The 13677-nt window shown below is 43.6% G+C and overlaps 1 protein-coding gene across 4 annotated transcripts in view; it reads right to left on the minus strand.

The window, feature by feature from the left end:
* The window catches only part of ZBTB16 (zinc finger and BTB domain containing 16), a 175727-nt gene that overhangs the window by 91364 nt on the left and 70686 nt on the right, over nt 1-13677 (minus strand). For all 4 annotated transcript variants that reach the window (XM_073320756.2, XM_073320753.2, XM_073320755.2 and 1 more), the window contains exon 3: nt 1034-1131. In XM_073320756.2, coding sequence (XP_073176857.1) covers nt 1034-1131 — 98 coding nt within the window. The remainder of the gene's footprint in view (nt 1-1033; nt 1132-13677) is intronic.

The raw sequence follows: 13677 nt of genomic DNA on the forward strand, positions 1-13677 counted from the left end.
GGGACCTGGGCTTGTGGACTCGATGTTTCCAAGCCTGCACTTGTGTATCTGTAAACTTGGCTTTACGATTGCTGGAGCCAGGTCTTGGAGCCATACTAATGATCCATACTACACTACAGAGACCTTCTGACTCAGGACTGCAACTTGTCTCGCATCCAGACCTGCAAAATGACAAGGCTTGGACCTGAGTCACAGCGGGACTTGGGCTCTGGCCCACCTCCCTAGCAGTATTGCAGGGCCTTGGTCTTGAGTGTTTGCTGACGCGAGACAGACTGATTTGTGTGTGTGGACAGAAGCGTGGGGCATGAGCTCAAACCTGAGTAAGCACCCAGGCTTCGTGAGCAGTGTGAACATACCCTAAGTGATTTACCCTTGAATGAATGAGACATGGATTCGTAGGTACACTTTACCTTTGAGCAAATGGATCCAATGGCTGCCTGCATTTTTTTTTAAATAGAAAAACTAATTGTATATGGGACTCTATACCCAATAGGAATTTCAGACTAAATTAACTTGCAAAACACGTCGTCTTCTCACTAGTTTAGCATTCCAACCTTTCTATATCTATTTAATTAAAGGGCCTGCATAATTTGAACCCAATAGTTAGATTCATTAGACGGAGTGCCTAATTTTGCAACGGTTTTGCTAATGAAACTGCAGTGGGTGCCTGTACGTGGCAAATACAGTACACACACACAGGAAAACCACTCCAATACCGTGGCCGAAGTGGATGGAGGCAATTGAATAGCACTCAGCCATGCAGTAGTCCAAGTCTGTTATTCCAGGCTGCTGAGGACCTGCAAATATTTCCCCAGTTAAAGAGCTGAAAACAAAACCTCTAAAAATGAATGTAACTGGCTCTGGAATTAAAAGGAAATATAGTCATAATTTACCATTCTAAAATAGTTAAAATAATCCCCGGCCCTACACATATGCGTGCACTGTTAAAGTTTGTCTGGGAGTTTCAATAGATTTGGGTCAATATGACAGAGGCAGCAGTCCCCTAACGGAGCATCGAAGTCTCTAAACCTACCTGAGTGAGCCAGTAAGTGCATTCGGAGCCGCAAGCTATCCAAGAATCGTTTCCCACACAACTCACATCCATAAGTCTTCATACCACTGTGCAGCTTCCTAGGGAAAAACAGAGACGGATTAGTCCTCTTGCTTGTTTGGGGGAAGGGGAAAAAGTTTTATTTAAAATGTTAACACTGAGACCTTTTGAATATTTCATGAAATCTACACATTATCCGTGAATTTTCTCATTAACTCAGCAGGAACACAAATCACAGATATACTTGTTTCATATAAAGCTAGACAGCTGTAGGGACAGAGGGAAAAATGGGACTTCTGCTGGCCAGCAGCAATGAGGAGGCTCAGCCAGAATATTCAACCATCAAGGCCTACTCTGCTATCAAGGTTGCTAAAAGGGAAGTCATTTCTTGGATGTCCTTTGAGCAAAGGGAAAAGGAGAGCTGCTTTAACTGAGGAGCATGTGGGAAGCCTGCTTGAATCTTCTCCCCAAAGCTTGCTTTAGTGAAGTTCAGAAAGTTTCAGTTCTGGCATTTTAGGAAGAAGGATCCTGTAGGGTTTTGCTTTTCCTTCCCCTAACTGGTTTGTTTACAAAGCACCTATCCTACCTGCCTTTGTCCAGAAACAGAAACCCTACAGGCAAACCCCAGTGACACCATGAAGCAATTAAAGCTGAATGAGAAAGATTACTCTTGTGAAATTTCTAGAGGGACTGCAAGCCCCTTTTAGTAATAAAAGCATCAGAACTCTTACTAGGGTTGCCAACTTTCTAATGCACAAAGCCGAACACCCTTTCCCCATCTCCTACCCTGCCCCTTCCCCAAGGCCCTGTTCATTCTCCGAGATCCCGCTCACTCCATCCCTCCTCCCTGTCATTCACTCTCCCCCACCCTCACTCACTTGCTCATTTTTACCAGGCTGGGGCAGGGGATTGGGGTGCAGGAGGGAGTGAGGGCTCCAGCTGGGGGTGCAGACTTCAGGGCAGGACCAGAAATGAGGGGTTCAGGGAGTGGGGGGGGCAAGCTCCAGGCTGAGACAGGAGGTTGGGGTGCGAGGGGGAGGGGTCTGGCTTGGGGTGCAGGCTCTGGGGGGGGGTAGGGGGTGATGGGCTTGGGGTGCAGGAGGGAGCTCAAGGCTGGGGCAGGGGCGCAGGAGGGGGTGCAGGGACCAGGCTCCATGCTGTATTTACTTTGGGGAGCTCCCTGGAAGTAGCGACATGTCCCTCGGCTCGCAGGCATAGGGGCGGCCAGGCAGCATACTCGCTGCCCTTACCCACAGGCACCGCCCCCACAGCTCCCATTGGCTGTGGTTCCCGGCCAATGGGAGCTGCAGAGCTGGTGCTCAGGGAGGGACTGGGGCAGTGCGTGGAGCCCCCATGGCCGCAGGGACACATTGCCACTTCCCGGGAGCTGCATGGAGCCAGTTAGGGAGCCTGCCAACCCCACACAAACCAGACTCCCTTTTTGACAGGACGTTTCAGTCGAAAACTGGACACCTGGCAACCCTGAAGAGATGGCGAGCTAGAGATGCACCCATCCCTACAAATACTTCATGAAGGACATCAATGCTGTCCTTTCCATTGAGGGGGAAATGTTAGGATACGTACATCGATGACATGTATTCGTGCATCTCACACCACCTGGACCAAGGGTAGCAACAGACGAGCACTAGCCAAAGCAGCAGAGCTCAGAAGCAGATTAGAAGAGTGGCCCCTTTGGAAAGCGAACAGCAGGAACTCCATTGCCCTAATACTGCTTGCTACTGCAGTAGCTGAGACCGTATTGGGGGGCAAGAGGTAGGCTGCAAGGTCCCTGCTGAGAAGTGCCATCCAGATGTTGCTGGATGTTTGGAGAGCTGATGAAGCATAAACACAGCTCGCTCTTCTGGCTAAAAATACTGCACGTGAGAGACTCTCCAGGCTAAGTACCAAAGGGAAGGAGGAGGATGGAAGGAATAAAAATCTCACTAATGCTTCTCCCAAGAGCAGTACAGATGGGACAGAATCCTGGAGAGTTTTACTACAACTGGTCCTGAGATGAGCATCCTTAACTCCTATTATCTCAGCAGGAGCAAAGGCAGGGTGCTAAGTGTCTTGCAAGTTCACCCCCAGAAACAGGGCAAAGCGATGTCTGTTCCCAGAATTGAAGCAGCAGATGCTTGATGCAGAGTTTCTGTTTTAGTATTTTACTGTTCAAATTTGCTTAAATGTAGTCAACAAGTTTAATGACAAGTGGCACTGTCATGACAAGTGGCACAGCTTTCATTCACTCCTTGGTCAGAATCTGACTAGAAAGGTGGGCATTACAGGGGAAAAAGTAGGGAATATTTAGGGCACTAAAATCCTTACATATATTTCACTTAATTGGATTCCCCCGTTGAGCCCAGATTGGAGAGTCTGGAGAGATGGGTAGTGCATCAAGATTGTGCTTTCTGCACTACTTAGCTCAGAACCCAAACCACTCCTTTCTGGAAGGATGTTCATTCTTCTTCCTAAAGAAACAACCCCACTCAAAAGCAATTCAGTAGATCCTAGTGCACTCTACTAGATTAAATAATATTTAGCAGACACCGCTTGTGCAGATCTGGTGAGCAGCGCTGCCCAAGCCAGAAAAAAATTAAGTTATTATTAAAATGCAAGTGACATGTTAAAGGCACTTGCTCCCTGGCAGCATAAAGCACACGAATGCGCTAACCTCAGAAGTCTACGGACAATCATGATCCTGACAAGAGGATACAGTATCCTAGCAAACAGGAGCCTTCTTTCCACTCCTCAACTCACACTGCTACAGCCAGAGAATTCTTTCAATCACAGTTTTCTGTTATTCACTAACCACCCCCCAAAATCCATCTTTTCCTCCACCCCTTTTTAAGGCCAATTATTGGTCAATCGCAAGTCTCACGCACATTGACGTTGCAAGGCAAAGTTCCAAAGTTAACTCACGATCATCTATTGTTGAGCCAACTACACTCAGAAACATTAAACAGAAAACATTAAATGAACTTTGACTATTTCACAGTGTCAGAGGTTGATACATGTATTGTTTAGAAGCAGCCCATGCTTTGTAGTTGACACAAGCATTGAAAAGCTATCAAGCCAAGTTTGCTACATTTTCCTAAGAGAGATGCACACCCATTTATTGTGATCTTTTCATACAGATGGAAGTGGAAGAGTCTAACAACAAAAACACATGCAGGTTTCAAAATAAGATTCTATAAAAAGAGTTCTTTGCTGATGTTTTCATCCGACGATAGAGTCAAATGACCTACTCAACCTTCTAATCAAATCCACTATTTATTATCACTTTGTTATAAGACAAACATGTTTTATTGCATTGGTGCCAAATATAAACTACAAACTCAAGATAATACTTAGTCCTGCCACGAATGCAGGGGACTGGACTAGATAATCTCTCGAGGTTCCTTCCAGTCCTTTGATTCTACGAAACAGTTCTGTGCAGAACTGGGCAGGGTATATGTATCCTAGAAAGCAGGGATCCATTGACACTTTAGTTGGCCATCCAGCATCAGAAGACCCTGAAAGTCAGTGGCTGGGCCATAGTAACAAGCCACAAATTATGGACAATTAGGAGTCCAGTGACATTTTAAAGACTAACAGATTTATCTGGGCATAAGCTTTCGTGGGTAAAAAAACACTTCTTCAGATTTTTTTTTAAATGAGGCTCACAAACATTCTTCTACAAAGAATTCTATGAAGAACGGCCCTTTTCCCAAATGTCTACCATCATTTATTCTAGTTGGGACTGAGTTCACCGTAGCCTCTTAGTTAAGTGGCCCTCTTTCAAAATGGCCACTGTTTCCAAAGAGCATAGAGCCAAGCTGCCCTCAGGGAAGATGGTGCCCCAGACAGCATCAGTTTTTAAAGGTTGAAACTACACATCTTCAAACCATTAGAAATATCACAAAGTAACCTTCTTCTTTCGTATTCATTTATGCAACTTTAATAATTAAAACAAAAATTGCCAGGTAAAAATTAACTTAAACTGAAGTGAAGACGAGGATTTATCACTAATTTACAGGTAAAAACACATTTACAGGATGTGGTGATTATCCACCATGTTTTTAATTTTTTTTAAGGCCTGGAAAAGCAGAAGTAAGAGTTGTTTTGGTGCCTAACTCCATTCTGTAGTGGTAAGAGGAGAAATAAAATAATGAGGAAAAAAACTAGTGTGGGCCTTTAAAAATCAGTAATCTAATCTGGGACCATAAAACACCGTTCGGCACTAATCTTTGCTGTACGATTACCGCGCGGTGTCACTACCAGACAATTTTAAAGATAACTACTAACCCCGGCTGCTGGGGAAGGAAGGGCACAATCCCAGCCTTTCCTACAGCCCACATATGGATGGGGACAAACCCCAAACCCTGGAAGTATGGGCAAGTCCACATGGCAAACAAACGTTGCTGCAAACTGCCACCCCCGCTTCCCCTCCCCTTATCTAGATCTCAAAAGTATCTCCCAGACGCACACGTGCCAATTGCATCCTGCCATTTCTCATACCCCACAGCTGTGTGAGAGATTCTACCCAATCCCGTTGCAGGGTGGGTGGTAAGAAAGCCGAGTAGGCATACACAGTGCAAATGCTACTTTCAGGGTAATGTCTAAAGATAGCCTGTGCTCAGACTGTCACATGCTTGAAACAAAAACACTGTGTCCAACTGAGATCTTTCCCAGGGAAGAGACAACCCTGAAAACACAAACACACTCTTGCACTCATCTCGAGTCATCGCTCAGTCGAGCAGCACTCCAATGTTAAACCGTCCATTTGCACCACACTGGGTTAAGTGATGCCCCGTGGTCCTTACTGCCTTTCACTTAAAAATAATAACAACGAAGGTGGTGGGTTTAAGAGGCACAACGGTTAATAACTCATCTTGGAGTCAATGGCGAAACTCCCATTGACTTCAGTGCCACAAGATTGGGTCCCAACAAGGCTTGCTGCTGTCTTTCCTAACAGAGCTCTGGACTGGGATACAGGGATTTGGATTCAATTCCCATTTCTGCCATAGGATTGTTGGGTGACGCTGAGCAAATCACTTCCTCTGTGCCTCAGTTTCCTCACCCATAAAATTGGGGATAATGGTACCAACCTCCTTTGTACGTGCTTTGAGATCTACAGGTGAAAAGCACGGTGTAAGAGCTAGGTATTACACTATAGTGGATACACAAGTTACTAACACGCAAGCTAGGGCATCTTTACTGCAGAAGGAAGGGGAATATTTGTCAACGTGGCCAACAATCCACTTATCTTAAAAAAAACCCAAAAAATGAACTTTGTTTTTTGGCCAACAAAAACTTTTCCTCTCTGATTTCTAGACTGGAATGTCAAGATAGGATGGAGCCAAACACATGGTGCCTTGACAGAGAACAAAAAGTATTAACCTGACTAGAGATACCAAGATTTAAGCCAGGCCCACTAGGAGCAAGGTTGGTTGGGCCAATGTGTGGGATGAGGTGGTATGTGTGTATGGGGACTGAAGATATATCGGGAGAGAGAACAGCAGTGGATACGCATCATGAGCATCTGGAGCCAGCAAGCCAGTCGTACACCCTTCCTGCCCAGTAAAAGAAAAACTTCATGGTGTGTTTCACATCTTTCTTTTTTTGGTACAAATTCGTATTACACAGAGCTATTTGACAAGATGGTATTGCCACATATTATGCTTGCTAGCAATAGAGCTCATTGCTCCGTGATTAGTCAATATTAATAAACATTACCAAAGGCATTTACAACACAATTTACTTGTTTAATATAGCACTTGATGCTCGCCATAAAGTAAATATATCAATAAAAGGCAAACAATTTCAATCAGATTTAAAATAATAAAGCACAAACAATAACTAGACAAGTTAAAGAGGAAATAAAGGTGTTCATTGGATAACTTCTTTTAACCCTTTCACTGCCACAGAACCAGGTACATGGCTTAAATCCATCTGTGCTGATGCATTGTAAGGATGCGGTGAATAAGGCATGCCAGAAGGGCATATTTACTACACTGAACAGTACCCTCCCCTCAAGTAATAAATGATGTGTTTGATCAGTATTTCTGTACAGGGACTAGAACACTGTGTTCTTGAGGTTTTTAAGACAGTTTGGACACCACCAAACGAAAAATACTTGAATGCGAGGGATCGCGGGATTGCCAGAAAACCAGATGCTTGCAGCCACACTGCCTTGTGCTGGAGCCCTGTCAAACCTCCAACTAATACGGACAGGCCAAGTCAAGATCTCTCAGTAAATGTCAAGGTGCTGCAGGGAGTGTGCTGGGGGAGAGGGCCCCCTCCTCTTAGAGTCAGCATTGAACCAAAGCCATAGCACGGTACTAGGGGACACTTGCTGCTGGAGGGGACGTCTTTTTCATGAGATGCATGCTGCAGCTGCGCTTTAACGTACCTTGTGTGGTCGCACTAAAGAAACCCACCTCAACAAGGGGCGCAGCTCCCAGTGCTGGAGCACTGTTTACACGGGCGCTTTACAGGGCTGCAACTTGCTGCTCTCAGGGGGGTGTTTTTTCACACCCCTGAGCAAGAAAGTTGCAGCGCTGTTAATTGTCAGTGTAGACACGCCCACAGTAATTAACTCCTGACCACCTGTTATATGTATAAAGGCCCCTCTTGAGTCAGGATGTTACCCAAGCTGGCTTCCAACCAGAATATTGGGGTTACCACTTTCTACCTAGCTGAAAGCCCACCCACAGTGTCCATTGGCGGCAGTCTTCCTCACTTCCTGACAACCAACCGCTGCTGCCTTCCCCCTCTGAGGGGGCTGCACTTCATCCACGATGGAAGTGTCCCTTTCACAAAGGGTCTGATCCTCTAAGATGCTGCATACCTTCAGTCCCAGTGCAGTCAGTGGGAAAGGAAAGAACTAAGGGCTTTACACGAGTGGACCCCACTGACTGGAGTGGAGCTAAGTTTACACTGTCTTGGGATCTATCCCAGAATCTGTCAGTGTTCTTTGGGTGGAATGGTGCTATATAAAAGTTACACTTCGAGAAATAGGGGGGAGGAGGGGAGACTAAAAAAACCATGTTGTTTCCTGCATTACACAATCGTATTAAAAAACACCAGTTCCATTGTATGTACACATAGTCTGTAAGTCGAGCTGGATGTTAGTCAGGCTCTGGAGTAGAGCAATTCGTTCTAGTTCTTGTAACCGTAAGGACAGACAATAACATTTGAAGCTAACCACAATCCCAGTAAAGTGCTTGCAGATAAGACTTTTCCCTCTCCTCTCTTCCCCCCCCCCCAATCCTCCCCCACCAGAAAAAGTGTTAGAACAGGGTGTCAGAAACGACAAAAGAACACATTAATCTTACTAGTGCAGCAGCTCACATAGAAATCTACATGGCAATCAAACTTCAGCTTTGATATTTCCGGCCGTTACGTAACCTGCTCATTGTTTTAAAATGCTCGAGTTCTCACTAAGTAATTTATTTGAAATATCTTTATCGACAGATTTCACCTGAGCACAAAAGTTTTCTCATTTGGTGTCTACTTATAGGACGATCTTATCGTGCACAATCTTATACAGTCTCTTTCAATAAGGTCTTAAAAGCGCTTTATCTTCTAGGTTCCTGGTAGCAAAATATGATTGAAATGTTCTATTTATGCTCACTGGATTAAGGAGATGTTGCAAAATTGCACAAAAACCTGGCAGATGTAAGCAAGGTATTACAGCCAGTCAGGCTGTTAAGATCTAAGTGAGGAGATCAATACAGGTTTCTGCACTTTTACTGAAGTTGTACCTTTAAAATAGAAGGAAGGGGGGTTGTTAAGAACATTAAAATAGATCTCTCCTCACTGATATTATCCAAACTCGGGTACAGAAAGATAGACTGAACTTTATTATGACAGCTTGATGCTGAAATTAAATTCCAACTATTCTGTTTGTCCTGAGATGTCCTTATAAGCAAATTAAACTAAACAAAAGGATATTCAGGGATTAAAAGGAACAGCAATCTGGAAAGGTCTTTCATTCCATACAATCATGCCACGGTTTTCGATATAGTATCACTAGTCAATACTTACAGCATGCAAATTTACTTTACTGTGCAACATTAAATGAGTACGTCTCAAAGTATACAAATTTTCTGCTGCAACTGCTGGAGAAACAAAGGCCTCATGATAAATTCCGGCTAAAATCCTAGATTTAGGACACTAGCATGGCTCAAAATCCAGCTTTTTTTATTTGGAGGAGACTATGCTACAATGCAAGAGTATGCGTCAGCCTTGGAATTTGTCCAAAGGTATGGCAAGTGGTGTTGTACAATTGAATTTCCTCTTGGAAATGGGGTTTGCTGCAAAGGAGTGAAGAATAGAGGGACATGGATAAGGATTTCCCCCTCACCCCCCCACAACCCCTTTACATGCTCTACTCCAGGATTAAAGTTTCCATTTCCCTCCCTCTTTACCAGCAGGAAGAGGCAGCTAAAGATCTGACCTCAATTTTGTCACATGGATGTAATACCCACAAAAGGGTTAAGTTGGTTGAAAGCAACTTTGAGAAGTAGCTGGAAAAAATATCACGTGCTCGGGGTATGGCCAGCCAATGAAAGTTTGTCCTGGTGACATAATAGTTCTAACCTGGTTTTTCACTGGTAGGGCATGCTGTGCCTTCCCTGGTCTCCTGCTTGAGAATTCTGGGGATAACGTTTCTATGGAACCTTAAAGAAGCTTCTCTCTTCCAGTTCTTTGTAAATGTTTGTTTTCCTGCCTCACCTCTGGATTCAATTATTAGTGCTTGAAATATTATAGCCCTCAGAGTTCATCCAAGTCCCAGAGGAACTGCATTTCTGAGAACCTCTAAGACAAGAGAACGTCATGGCCTTTCCAGTCTTCCAACATTCCCCACCCTCTGTCCGTGGCCTGCTGGGGACAATCTCTTTTTCTGTGTCCAGGGGTAACCGTTTTATTAATTCAATACCTTCCAAAGCCGTCTAATGCATTTCAAACTGTGTCAGTGCCACGGTCTGGGTTTTTAACTCCCAACAGCAGGACATCCTGCTGAAGATTAGTAGACCAGCAATATCATGCTACTCCGGCCATACAATCCATTTACGGGGGCTGCAAGGTAGCTTTCCCTCAGCCAGTGGGAAGTGTCACATGCTGGCTTGGAATGGTCATGCCCTCTAGGGGCTGGAGGCCTGCAAAAAAAATAAGCAAGGCCAGGGAAATGAGATTTCTACTTTCGCACAGAGAGAAGGGGAAGTTTATCAATTCTGTTCCAAATACAAGCGGGCCACTTGCTGACCATGACAACTGCATACACCTCCACCAACAGAGCATCTACGTAACCTCAGTCACACTAAATACTATGCACCAGGCTCTTGCTGGGGGTGGGTGGGGAGGGGATGGAAATCAGGCCAAGTAAATAAAGTGAAGCTGTTGGGAAGACCTCAGCACCAGAAGGCACCTGCCCTCATGGGAGACCATTCCAAAGAGGTGGTGTTTTTTTTTTTAAATGTGGTTTTCCCTTTAATTATGGTTTATTAAAAATGCACGTTTAAATATCAAACCGGCTTGGAGCTAAAGTTTTCAGGTCATCAGCTATTACTCAAGAATGTTTTGGCTTTGGAAATAAACTGTCTATTTGCTATTCCAACCTTCCTCAAAGTAAGGAAATTAAAAATCAACACATGACCTTGTTTACGGAGAGGTAGCACAGAGCTGTGATTATGCAACTATCTTTGTTCGAAGGCCTAAAAGCCAGGAAGCGTACAGTACCTTGAGGAGTAGCTATAGATCATTCAAAGCAAACTGCTGAAGGAAGAGCCCTTCCCTAAGTAAAAACCACAAAAGACAGGTTTGCCAACGAGTTCCCTATACTTTAAAAAAAAAAAATGCAGCAATATTCCTTTCCAAACAGACACTGGAAAGAACAAACAAACAAAAGCTGGAATGGAAGTAGGCCCCTTACAAGCTGTAAGTAATTAAAAAGGCCTGTAAATGCCCTGCAAAAAGCACTTCAAAGAGACAGTAATTCCAGCAATGGCTAGTCAAGAGCGTGTGGTGTAAAAATTATGAGTTTTCCCAACAGGGTGCTTTGTGTGAAAAGGACAGGATTGGTGGCAAGCGATTCTGCACCACTCAGGAGATTTTTATGTTCAGTTGCATACAATGGGCATGTGCAGGCATTTATCAATATGTACTTTATCCACGTGTACACAGGAACAGTGTGTGGAAGGGGAAATAAACTACCAAAGGCTTTCCTCATTACAGGCTTTGTTCCAACTCTGTGGTAGTGAATTCACCGTACCTAGGCTCCAGACTAATCCACAAGCTAGCCCATAGAGTCAGTACCAGTTACGCACCAACTACTGCAGTAGCTAGGAGGGAAATTTCCAAAAGCTCCTGGGATTTAGGAAGCACAAGTCTTACTACAAACTTACATAAGTGACACAAAGACACGTGATGAACTGCCATGCACATTTTTGTATGAAATAACCAATGCAATCTGTTGCATTATGGCCTTACTGACTTTTTATTTTCCTAAAGTTCCTATAGGAGTCTTTATTACTCAGCCTTAACTCTGTTATTTCCCAGTCACACAATAGCTAATCCTTTATCCTTCCAATAATTTCTCTCCCTCTAAGAGAGGAGATAAGATGTATGTTCAGTCCTAATATGTAAAAATCACAAACAGCAAGTAGCTCAATTCTGTCATAAACAAATCCCTATTCTGCTCAGTTTACAGCCCCACTCTAACTCCGCCTGCTTAAAAACCCATACATAAAAATGTCTTTTACTATATTTAATTTAATGAGTTTTCATTCCATACCCCCACCTACCTCCCCTTCTTTAAACGAGGAAGACAAAAGCCTGCCTCCTACCAGAAGTGATAAACTAAACCTGGGGTAAGCTTTCCAAATGGATTGCAACTTTGTGGGAAGCCCTCTCCACTCCCCACCCCCAACCTGCCTCCCCCACAAGAACCCCTACCATTCCAAACAAGATGTATGGATTTTGGACATTTGATTACTTTTAAGTATATATTTTCCCCTCAAATAGACTGAATACAATGGTTAGGAAATTTGACAGAAAGCTATTCTGAGCCATTTATTGCCTTAATACGCACCTTTGTCCAACAGGCAGTTTTGACAAGAGCGATAAATTCCAAATTTATGTCAACAGAGCATATGTTGAACACCTCATTTCTGAGCTAAAGCGGCATGCTGCCCCATAAATCACAGTTCTGTTTGAAATGAAAGTAGATTACAGGCCTGTGTTATTGAGCAGTTAGAGCTATAGTCATATAAATCAGAACTTTTAACTCTAGGCGATCCGTTGTGCAATTAACTAAAGGGTACTTTGTCATTTCAAGGCTTGTGCACAGACTTGGCAGGGCGCACAGCTACTGGGGAAAGGCAAAAAAGTTACTGGCAACTAACAGCTTTAACACTGCAGAGCTTTGCTAAATACCAGTTGAACCAGTTAATTCTATGAACAACCATGCTAATAGAAAACCCAAACATTTGCTACACAAATTTGATGTTGTAGATACCTAACCATGCAAGCCCTTTGCTCTAAAAAAAGGCTCGCTCTCTCTCTCTCTCTCTCTCACACACACACCCAGTAGAAGTAAAAACTCGTCATTTTTCTTTGAGTATAGAACCCTTGGTGCATGTCTTATTTTATGTTCTATACAGTGCCAAGAAACATTATTTGAGCTCAAATAATAAATAAGGGTAACTTGACATTCACAGAAAGGTTAACCACTCACTTCCACTATTGGAGAACAGGAAAAAAAGGGCATTGTAAGGATCTCCAACTACAGCACCTCTCATCAAATTGAGGTATTTAGGTCTAATGGATAAGTATCTTCTCTGTTATTTAGATATCAGTTGGTGTAACAATGGTGTCCGATATTCTGAAAAGAAGAGAGTTTTATTGTGTTTAGCACTAGCCTTTCAACCATGCCAACCACCAATGCAGTCACATCACAGGCCAGATAAGGAGTAGAAATTCTCTTCTTACCTGCCTGCTTCATTGTGTTAACGAAACACCTGTTTCAACACTGCCAGCATTCAATGGGTGCCAGTCAAGAACTTTGAAGGGCAATGCCAAGACTGGTTGGCCAAACCTGACCTTTGAAGAATCATCCTTCTTAAGTTTTTGCCTCCATTTTTCCCCCCTTCCAAACTGGTCATGCCTAACAAAAAAGTATTGAAAATTGTCCAGCTCGGGAAGGTGAATTTATGGATCTGGCAACCTTGACAACATCCCTGGCATTCACAGATGCTGACTTCTCAAGATGCAATGTTAGTCTAGCATTGTAGTTGAGTTACATTAATCTATTTGGCTTTCACCATTATAAAGGACAAACTTCACAGAAACTCAGTGTAACTAAACAATCAACACGCACCACACAGGAATGCTACTTCCTAAAACTATAAAAAGGAATTTCCAGATACACCAGAGAAATTGGTACACTCCAAAAATTACAACAGCAGGGGAGATTTTCAAATTCCCAGCTCCAGTGAAAGTCAATGGAAGCTGGGCACCAATCTGCTTTTAAGAGTTACTCAGCACCCAGCAGATTTAATTTGTGATCCAAGCCAAAGAAGCATCCCGTACCATCTATTCATTTGTTTCTCTCCTAAGAAGTCACAAACACTGGAATTCAACAT

The sequence above is a fragment of the Lepidochelys kempii genome, chromosome 22, assembly GCF_965140285.1.
Source record: "Lepidochelys kempii isolate rLepKem1 chromosome 22, rLepKem1.hap1, whole genome shotgun sequence".
NCBI classification, from domain to species: domain Eukaryota; kingdom Metazoa; phylum Chordata; order Testudines; family Cheloniidae; genus Lepidochelys; species Lepidochelys kempii.